This window comes from Medicago sativa, chromosome 6 (genome assembly GCF_051527215.1).
Source record: "Medicago sativa cultivar Bolivia chromosome 6, Bolivia_mono, whole genome shotgun sequence".
In the NCBI taxonomy this organism is placed as follows: Eukaryota; Viridiplantae; Streptophyta; class Magnoliopsida; order Fabales; family Fabaceae; genus Medicago; species Medicago sativa.
In genome coordinates, this window is record NC_140754.1 from 96823836 (window position 1) to 96835103 (window position 11268).

Here is an 11268-nt window from a genome sequence, read left to right on the forward strand (position 1 = left end):
GTTTGGTTACTCATGGTAACGAAAAAAAGTGGTTGACGAAAGACTGCTCTGTTAATGCTTCCAGCGCTTGCCTTCCACTTGAACTGCCATGTTCTGAATGCGAATTTGTTAATGAGTTCTTATATTTATAGGCAACTTTTCATATGGGTTTGGGTTGAAATACTGGGTTTTTTCATATAGAGAAAAAAATACTCCCTCCGTTTCAAAATGAGTGTCGCTTTAGCCAAAAAAAATTGTTTCAAAATGAGTGTCGCTTTCAGTTTCCAATGCAATAATAACTTTTTCTTTTCAATTGTACCCTCCAATTAATACTCTGCACACTACTTTCAAAGTATTACTTTTAAAACTAACCAATAGTTAATAAGGATAATTTGGTAAAATAATCATTCTCTTTCTCTTAATCATTGCATTTCTTAATATGTGTGTAAACACCTAAAACGACACTCATTTTGAAACGGAGGGAGTAACATTTATCTTTTTTTCTCTGCCTCACACGCACCCCACACGAAGGGACACACGCAGCACATGAGTGCTAGAAACATAGATTTTATTCTTCATGACATGTCATCTTATATTATTTTTAGGATGTTTTTCCGTATTTTCATTTAGTTTTAATCCAAAATAGAGGAGTATTAGAACAATTGCGTATGATTTTAAGGACATTTGTATCGTTTTCTATTTGAGTTGCATAATTCTAGTTTTTTTCTTCCAAAACATATCAACTATATGGTGTCTTGATGTAATTCAAGAAGAAATCATGTAAATCGACAATGCAAAACATCTTGAAGACATGTGAAGATCTTGGAAAGACCATGAATGAAGATTCAAAACGCCTCAAGAGACTTTACAAAGGAAGGAGTAATGTTCCCAAATCATCTATATGGAAGGAAATACCTAAAAAAACGAAGAAACAAGCGATTACACGCTGAAAAGCACACTCATAGCTTTATCTTTATTTTATTTATTTGTTTTAAGGTCATAGGAGTATATTAGCAATCCGTTAGGGGATGTTGAAAAACCAAGGATAGTTAGTCAAATTTATTGCCTTTGAAGTAATTCCTTGTTTTATCTCTACCGTACTTTTTTGAGTTACGGATTTATTTTCTTGGTCCTTTACTGCACCAACTAGTAAAAATCTATAATTTATCTATGTAGCGACAATGCGCTTCTTTAACTTTCCAAACAAAGGCTTAACATCACTTGGTTTTCCAATTTCTATTGCCTCAACTTTCCCATTTCAAAAAATAATAAATCAACAAATATGCAATTAAAAAATAACGTCATGCTGAAATCAAAATGAAGTACTTACCATCCTCAATATCTGATTTCTCCTTAGAAGTTAAAGCAGCCTTCTTAACACGAGGATAACCTTCAACAAAATTAAGACTCTGCACCTAACACCAACAACACAATTAAAAACCACAAAAACACGTTAAACATGAAACATATGAATCTCTCTGGCACTGACACCTCTCATAAAAATCATGTCCAGCATCCAACACATGTCAGTGTTAGACACCGACATGACACCAACACATGTCATAACATTCAATTATGCCATTTTTCAAATTATAATCAATGTCACATGTCAGTGTGTCTGTGTCGGTGCTGCAAACATATAAATCTTTGTAGCATCGACAATTCTAATAAAAGTCATGTTCGGTGTCTGACAACAACACAACACTTCAAGTATGCCATTTTTCAAATTATCACAAGTGTTGATATGTCAGTGTGTCATTCTCGGTGCTGCAAACATATGAATCTTTGTAGGACCTACACTTCTAATAAAAGTCGTGTTTGGTGTGTGTTGGTGTCTGACATCAAACACCAACACATGTTGTTACATTTAATACCGTTGTCGACGTGTCAGTGACAATGTTTCATAGATATAAATAAACAACAAAACAAAAAAAGTAGTGACATTGTAGTACCTGAAACTGATACTGTTGAGGTTTATCAAGTTTGATTTGATCATCTTCAGTACAAAGTTGACCCTCAAAATGAACAACATCATTAAGCTTAAGATGAAACTGCGCGGTAAGAGCCAAATCACCATTAAAAACAAGAGGAATCAAGAACTGAGAAGGATCATGACCAAGACGAGTGATGACAGTGGCGGCGGAAGGGTTACCGTCGGTGGAAGTTTGGAAGTGAATAGGTTTGTTAACAGTGCCAATTAGGTTGACAGAGTTGGCGAGTTTGGGTTGGAATGGGATTTTGGTTGGTTTTTGAAAATTGGATTTCGATGATTTGCGAATGGTGGTTGTGGCGGCGGTGGAGTAGTTGGTGGTGGTGGATCGGAGATGGAGGAGTAAAACTCGCCGTATTGGGTTCATTATTTCTAAACCCTTTTGATGAGTATCCAAAACCCTCCCAAATGCAAGTGGAGTAGTTTTAGTAATATTCATTTTGATCCCTCATGTCTAACCTCGCAATATTTTTCCAATGTATCGAAATTTTAAAATAATTTCTAATCGTGCATATCCGTCATTATATCAAAAGAGTTATTGTCAATATTAAGAGATTATTTAACTATCAAAAATTATTTTGATTAACAAAGTGCAAAATCAAGGACTATTTTGAAATTTTGATACATTGAGTGACTATTGTGACTACTTGTTACACATTCAAGGACCAAAATGACTATTACACCTTTTATATTGGTACAAATTTCAATTTTTTTTTGGTAATAAGTAGTCATTTTGATCTCTGTGTTTAACGAGTAACACAAAGGTCCTCAATGTATTCAAATTCTAAAATAGTCCTTGATTATGTCTTTTATTAGTCAAAATAGTTTTTCAATTTTTTTTTAAGAAGAATAGTCTTTGAACATTGATATTAACTCGTTTTATATATGGATTAATATGACAATAAATAATTAATTATCGAGATTAATATGACAATAAGTAAATATATTGAGGGACCAATATGACAATATTAATGAAACATCTTAATGTAAGAGATTAGTTTGACTAACTCACACTAGTGCAAAATTGACATAAGAATTATTCATATTATACCTATTTTATTAAAAAAAGGTGTGAAATATAAATAAGGTGGCAATTTTGTAAATATATTTTAAATTTTGTTTTAGTGAGTAAGTTTCGAAACCTGATTTTAAGAATAAATGGGGTCAAATATGAAATAAAAACAAGGTGGCAAATTTGTAAATGTTATTTTATATATGATTTTAAGAAAAAAAGGTGTGAAATATTATTATATTAACTGTTATGTTATTGTTTTTATTTCTTTGCCAGGATTCGAACCCTCGACCTCTAACTTTTCAATCTTTAGATTATATTTAACAAACTTAGCTACTTATACTCTTAAATATCATTGCAAACCTGATTTTAAGAAGGAAAAAAAAGGTGTGATATCTTTTCTCCATGTTTTTTTTTTGACAAAATCTGCATATGTTTTTTTTAAAAACAAACAAAACAATCTTTTCCCCATATCACTCCCACTCTATCTAAAAAAGAAACAAAATATATCAAAAAAAACAATCTTTTCCACATATCACTCCCACTCTAAACAAAATATATCACAAAAAAAAAAAAATAATTATTCTCATTATATACGTAAAAAAAAAAGAAACTAAATAATGTTTTTCATCGTATATGTTTCTGTTTTTCTTCAATATCCATGAGACGATGACTGCTTCCCTTCAGTCTCTCAAACCCCCCTCAATCGAACCTCACCATTCCTCAATCGAATTCTACACTCTCTAGATACACAATCGAACTCTCCCGTCCCCAAGCGATTCGGTTCTGAAAACCTCGCCCAAACCTTCCTATTCATAAACGCTCGAACTGCCTTTCAGTTCTGAACTCACAAACCTCCCATCGCCAAGGGATTCATATTAATGGTTTGAAAAGGGTCTGATTTCAATTCGAATTGCCATTCTTCTTTTTCATCTCTGAGTCTTTGATATTTTCTCTAAGGTATTATCTCTTACCCTTTTGATTACTGCTTTGTATTAGATGTATTTGTTATTTGGTTAAGAATCATGAAAATCTGAATGTTTGATGAATTTCATTAATTTATTGATGACCCATTTGATCATAACTGTTAAATCTTTGATTTTTTTTTCATGTTATAATTTTTTAATTCACATATATTTGAATTTAAGTTAACAAATAGAATGCTCCTGAAATTATTGTTATAGTTATTGTTTGAAACTTTGTGATGAGGAGGATAAATATTATTTTTATTCATTTTATTTAAATGTTTATCTTTTAGTGTTTTTTTTTTCCTCTTTTGATGTCAGGGAGGGTAGTCACTCAATTATCTCTCCAAAAAAAATATTCTCACTTATTTGCACGAGGGAGGAAGAAAACAAATGGTGCAACACGAGGGAGGAAGTAGTTAATTAATATACTATCACGTGTAGTATCTACACCTCCGATCACATTTCATGATCACTTATTTACTCATTAGATAAGGCTTGGGTTAATTGTTGATTCAAAATGTTGGTGACCTGGTCTTGTTAAGTAATCTACTTGTTGATTAATTTTTTTTTTTAAAAAAAGTGTATACGTATTGCTATTTGGTGATTTATTTTGAGATCAATTCTAGTCTATATTTTTGAATATTTCCGTCTATATTGAACTTGTACTGGAATTGATAAAAAAAAAAAAATAGAGTATGAATAATCTACTAGCAACTTCAGAACATACACTTGTGCTAATGTTATAATTTATTCATTTTATTTTTCTGAAGGATTTGAGTGAATGCAGAGTTTAGTTATTTATTTTTCTGATAAATAACTATGTTGTGTGAATTCCTTTTACTATCATATTTGCCTTTGTATTCCACCTAGTAGGGATGGTGAGTTTATTTCTCACAAAATATCTGATTGTTAAGGGTCATGTTTTCTTGTGTTTTTTCGTGTTCCTTCATGGTTACTAAATTTAAATTTGTTATTAGGCTTTGGTTGGGAATCATATGTGGACTTTGGTGAAGATATACTGCAAGATATTGGATCCTAGAGATTACAAGAAATTAGGTGTCAAGATTGAGGTACTAGATAACTAGCTTTATTTGACTTCTTGTAGTTTTCCTCTTTTTATCTTTTTGCTGGACCCAAATAATTTTGATACTTGTACTATATAAATGTTAATAGCAAAAAGTCTAAGTAGATGAAGCCTACATGTTGGTTAGAGGGGAGTATACAAATTTTACTTTTTTAGGCTTGTGGGTTAAAAACAATTATCCTTCTACTACATGAATGTTTTCATGAATTAGGATATATTTTGGTTATGCTATTGTTGTAGTCTAACACATGTTATTCTTATTGCTTTTCTAATCATAGAAAGATTCCATTATGTGCAGGTAGCTTGGAATGAGGAACAAGAGGATCATCTAGTTCTAGGAATGTTTCATGTTTTTATTTGTTCCTTTTAGTATAAAAATATGAAATTTTGTGGTACAAGCAAGAAGTTTTTGCCTATTGTGTCACTGTTTGTATGTGAGGAATTATGCAGTGTGAATTTACTGCCGTAGGTGTTGTTCTGCTATAGGCCGTAAGTTAAGGAAGGTGTTATCGAGTCAATTTTAATTTATGTTTGATCAGATTTGTTGTATTTTATTGTAAACTTGTCTTGAACAGTTTTTACCATAAATTTGTTGTTACGATTATATTTTGGACCATAAATATATATTTTTTTTACCAAAAAATGTGCAATTATGGTAGTTGAAACTGCCATAATTTACTTTGTTTTTATAAAAAAAATCCGCATTTCACACCGGTTTTTTGCTTAAAAATAGGGGTTATATGATAGTTTTCACACCCGTTTATTTGTTAAAGAGGTCTGATATATATTCAGATTACACCTATTTTTTTCTAAAAAAGGGTAGGAAAGGTTCTTTTCACACCGGATAGAAAAAAGGTGTTGTTTGTCAAACTTACAACACCTGGTGATATAACCCCGGTAAAAAATAGGTCTTAAATCTCTCAAAAACAGGTCTTGTATCCCCGATTTGCACTAGTGTCAATACACAATCAGATAATATTTTGAAATTTTGATACATTGAAAGACTATTGTGATTACTCGTTACACATTCATGGATAAAAAAAATATTACTTTTTTTTTGGATCGATAGTAATTTGCTCAATAAATCCTAATTTAACGAGTAAAGTATCGAAATTGGTAAACCCAACGCGGTAATCAAAGATTAAATTATAGCTTCCTTGTTTGTTTTCAATGAATATTGTAAGTACGTTTATCTAAATCAAAACAAAGAATGGTTTTGATATATGATAATTTAAAGTTGAAAATTTCTATGAATACTTTCTTTCTTGCACTAATCAATCTTCTATTAGCTGAAACTCATGTGAGTCTTATCACTTTATGTATAATCCATTTCCAATGTGTGGTACACACATCGATTTCACCAGAAAAGAGTGAGCGTTAGGAAGAGAGTGTCCACAAGACTCCTCATTTAGAGTTTATTTGTTGAATTATAATCTTCTCAACCTTCTCTCTATTTTGCATCTCTATTAATTTCAAAATGAATGTGATTTAAAGTATTTTACAGTATTGAAAAATATAATAATGATTAGGTTTTAAAGCACATTTGTCCCCCTAATTTTTTTAAGCGAATTTGACCCCTAAGTCCCCACTCCAATTTTGTGGTGAGTTGGTAATTCTAGTGACATGTCATCCTTGCCACTAGGTCAAGTTTTGGATATAAAAAAAACTATTAAAAACTAAACAAATTCTTGATTATTGCAACACACAAAAAAAATATGGTGTGATAAGAGCATTCTTGGTTATTGCAACACATAAAATAAATATGGTGTGATAAATAAAATTGTAGTGCAAAAAGTAATAACAACCCAAATGTTGTTTATTTTACCATCCATCGATCAGATATATGTTGTAGCTATAGGGTTGCAAGACGCTTTGCATTCATTTTTTTGAAAAGACGACGCTTTGCATTCATAATCCTTATTCTTATTTTGCTTTGCTCTCAACGTATGTATGTATCTATTTTTCATTCATTCGTTCATTCTTAATCTTTCTTTTTCCAATTCTAGTTGATTGATTCTTAAAATTATTATTCATACCAACTTTTATTTTCCAATTCAAAGCAATGCAATGCTTTTTTGTGTTGTGTTGTCAAGGGCTTGGAACTGTGACTTACTGGGTGTTTGATTGCATGACATTTTTCATAACCTCTCAATTAATTAATTTCACCAATTTTCATAATGCTTATTATCAAATTAAATTTTGTTCTTTCAGCAATCCTATCTTTGACATCTCACAAGCCGAAATGGTTAATTGGAAGAGGAAGAATTGGCCCAAAACAACACCCTACCATCATCCTTGGGATTATCCCAATGAGGCAAGTTTGTTTTTTCAATAACATGTATCAAACAATTTTAATTAGTTTCTTAATTTCTCCATATATATTTTATTCACTTTTTAATATAATAATAATTTATCTCTAAACCAGAAGAAGACCAGGGAAGAGTTCTCGTATGAGAGTATGCGAAAGGATGTTAAATACCATGCCAGGACTAAGTCTGAATTACAATCCCATGTAAGTTTTGTTTTTCTCGAAATGCCAAGCCAACAAACTTCCTTTTTACCAATGAATTATGCTTTTCGTTCAAGTTTCAGTTCTTTAATATTATTATTATTAATTAACCTCCAAACCTGCAGATGGAAATGCTGGACTTAATCAATTCTTGTGAGGCTGCATATAAGGCTGATGTTCGAAAGCAGAAAGCTGCTGAAGCTCGAAAACAGAGGCACAAAGCTGATGAACTTCCAAAGCAGATATCTCCTTTTGATCCTTTTGAACCTCCAAAGCTGCCAACTCAAGAATTTCTAAGGCAGAATTATTTTAAGTTTCTGGATTCTTTAGAAGCTCGAGAGAAGAAGCAGAAAGCTGCTGCAGATCGAAAGAAGAAAGCTGCTGCAGATCGAAAGCAGAAAGCTGCCGAAGCTCGAAAGCAGAAGCAGGCAGAAGTTCATGAGCAGGAAGCTGCCGAAGTTCAAGTGAAGAAACATGAAGCCGCTGAAGTTCGAAAGCAGAAGCAGAAAGCCGCTGAACTTCGAAAGCAGAAGCAGGAAGCCGCTGAAGTCCGTAAACAGGAAGCCGCTGAACTTCGAAAGCAGAAGCAGGAAGCCGCTGAACTTCGAAAGCAGAAAGCCGCTGAACTTCGAAAGCAGAGAGCTGAAGCTCGTAAGCAGAAAGCTGAAGCTGTTGAAATTCGTAAGCGCGAAGCTGAAGTTTCTGAAGGTAACATCAAAAGTAAGCGGCAGAAGAAGTAAGTGTTGGAGGCTTAAGATGAAGGACATCCAAAATTTATATGTTAGACTTCTTATAAAGAATATTTATAGGAGTAGATGCTTAAATAAATCATTCTAAATGCTGTAACTAAATTTAAACTATGTTTAGTTTTATCATGAAGTTGTGAGTGTTAGACACTTGGGAGGGAGAGAACCAAGCTCTCGAATCTTGGTCTATGTGTGTCTTGTTATTCTGTACTATTTCCTATATAACTACTGCAATTTGTCTATGTGGAATATTCTGGTCTTGAATCATACTCCAGAATTATTGTCATCAATAAAGTATTCGTATTGTGCAATCTGTTTGTTTCCGTTCGGTGCTTGATTCTATCAGTATTCTAATCGCATGTAGCAAGGGTTCTGGATTGTTATTTTGACCACAGTTTATAGATGAATTGTTAGCTGGCTTCTAAGGCGAGGGTTCTACTCCTCTAGTAAGTCCCTCACCCATGTACCGTCTATTATAACACTTGGATGTAATGGAAAATTATTGGAAATGTGTTAATCGTCTTGTATGCGATGGGGGTTAAACTCATATATGGAAGATTTGTGTTCCAACGATGAATATATTCTCGTTAAGATTCTGAATAAAATTGTATTCGTTGCATACCTTCAATGGAATTCATTACATTGCTTTTTAAACTCGAAGTACAAAAGCATGAAATGAAGATGCTAATACTTTTCTCTCATTCTTTAGTGGTAGTTGTACATGTAATACTTGTATGGAATGTCATTTCTTGAACAGCTACATATTTGGAGGGTTTTAATAATGATGGTTATTTTTTCTTCCATGCCATGTGAAAAAGACTGCGGAACTTGACCACTACAGTTGCATGATCATTGTCCATTGACAGTGCAGCTTTTATACCAAATAACATGAGGAAGTAGACAGATTGTCTTCTTTACTTCATTTCTTTAGTGGAATTCAATTTAGTAGACCAAACAAAAAAGAGGACTAGATCTTTTAAGTTCTAGAATATGAAAATGTAAGAATCTGTATGGTTTTTATTTATAATTTTCTATTCTCTTTTTCATTTACCTTTTATTGCATTTAATTATTTAAAAATGCAATAAGCAAATGAATTTTATAAGTAGTGAGTAGCCTCATATCAATACACAGGGCAGAACCAAATCACTTAGTTTGGGATGAAAGTTAGCAGTATGAGCCAAATCACCTTGAAATACATTATGTATAAAAAATGAACGAGGGTCATGGCCAAGACGAGTGATGGCTGTGGCGGCGAGAGGGTTGCCGTCAGGAGTAGTTGGGAGGTGAATAGGTTTGTTAACGGTGCGGATAACATTGACAGAGTTGGTGAGTTTGGGTTGAAAGGAATTTCACTTGGTTTTGGGAATTTGGATTTGCGAGTGGTGGAGGAATATATAGAAGCTACTACACCGAAGATGAAGTAGACAAAAGTTGATGAGCACCACACTGCCACGCCGAATTCATTTTCCAAAACCCTTCCAATGAGTTTCCAAAACTATTCTGAGTGGCTTTATTTTTTTATTTTCTTGGAATTTTTTATTTTGTGTGCTGGCTTTATTTTTCAAAAACATTTAATCATAGCAAGTTTACTCAGAAAATATGCACAAGGTATATAACATGATTATCTTGAACACTAAGGATTGACAAAGCAACGTTTTATGCCATGATTTCCATTCAGTTCCTTGATTAGACCAAGAGAGTGCACTAATCTATATTTTAGATTCTTAGCAACGATATGCGAAAACATTGCCAAAACTTTATTTGTAGAGACATTTCATTCCTTACCAATTGCCTCAAAAGGATACACATAGTCACCAAGGATATTTTTTATTGTTTTATCTCTTAGACTATAGACATTGTTTTGATCGATGAAATGAAATCAAAAGTTAAAACACGCAGCGCATTTGAAGGAAAACTGAACCACTACTACATATGATAGTGATAAACAATTTGAGATGTAGGCTAGACTGTGTTTGGATTGACGAAATAAGCACTAAAATGCAACACAAATTTGAACGTAGCATGAACCAACGTTGTTTTCCAAAGTGATAATGTTCGTCAAATTACTTTATCTCTGATTTTCATTCTTGCAGGTATGTATGTATTTTGATTTTGATTCATCTTCTTTCTCTTTCTTTTTCAAGTTGTTGATTTTATTCATTCCAATCTTCTCTGATTTGGGGATTTTCTCTTCTTTGATGGAATGATTATATTAATTTTGATAGAGAGTGTGTTCCTCAAAGTTAATTAAACCCACAGGATCCCGAACTGGCATCGCTTCAGCAAATGCTTGATGAAATAGAAAGTGAGAAGAATCACCTCGAGAATCACCCCATTACTCGCCCCAAGACTTCGTCTGAACGTGAAGTCAAGGCAAGTTTTTTTTTTTTTTTTTATTGTTAACAATTTTAGTATAATATATGGGTGATGCTAACTTGTACCTTTAGGAAACATGTTAAGTATTCCACTAATGGTATTCATTTATTAAAAAAATTAATATTCAACATTTTAAGCAATAAATTAACACAATTTCCAATACATAATTTCTATTGATGGAATTATTAACATGTGTCCTAAGAGCACAAGTTAGAATTTCCAATAATGTATATAGTTGAGACCGATTTGATCAAGCAAGTTTTACAAATTCATTTCTAATTAACTCTCCTCTCTTCTTGCAAAAAGGAAGTGAGGGTATAAAAATTTAAACTTTGTCCTGGAACTGGATGAAAATTAAATCAAATAGCATAAATTAAAGTATTGGGTTGATAGGTTGTAGCTATTAATTCAAGGGTGAACTGTTTTAGGTGGTAATTGGATTTTGTAAAGTGCGAACCGATTATCTGAGTTTTAACAGTCGGCTTTGCAGATTTTAGTTGATTTTGCAATATCATTAGCGCGATCTAGTCAAGGGATGGCGAATAGGAAGAATTGGCAGGATATCGGTTACTGAAAGAAGTGGTGCATTGGAACATTGGGACT

General features: G+C 32.7%; 1 protein-coding gene and 2 long non-coding RNA genes across 3 annotated transcripts; 2 read left to right on the top strand and 1 right to left on the bottom strand.

Moving 5' to 3' along the window:
- Window positions 1-648: 648 nt before the first annotated feature.
- Window positions 649-1396, bottom strand: LOC146918626 (uncharacterized). Its single transcript, XR_015016314.1, has 2 exons — window positions 1310-1396; window positions 649-894 (listed from the first exon to the last, which is right to left on the bottom strand). It is a non-coding gene; the product is annotated as an uncharacterized LOC146918626 (long non-coding RNA).
- Window positions 1397-4771: 3375 nt separating this feature from the next.
- LOC146918627 (uncharacterized) lies at window positions 4772-5637 on the top strand. The gene is made up of 2 exons (XR_015016312.1): window positions 4772-5019; window positions 5332-5637. It is a non-coding gene; the product is annotated as an uncharacterized LOC146918627 (long non-coding RNA).
- Window positions 5638-6898: 1261 nt separating this feature from the next.
- On the top strand, window positions 6899-8599 carry LOC146918628 (uncharacterized). The gene is made up of 4 exons (XM_085720260.1): window positions 6899-6977; window positions 7245-7347; window positions 7459-7545; window positions 7668-8599. Exons 2-4 carry the CDS (start codon window positions 7276-7278, stop codon window positions 8280-8282), a joined length of 774 nt encoding a protein of 257 aa, XP_085576386.1. The 5' UTR covers window positions 6899-6977; window positions 7245-7275; the 3' UTR covers window positions 8283-8599.
- The last annotated feature ends 2669 nt before the right edge of the window (window positions 8600-11268 follow it).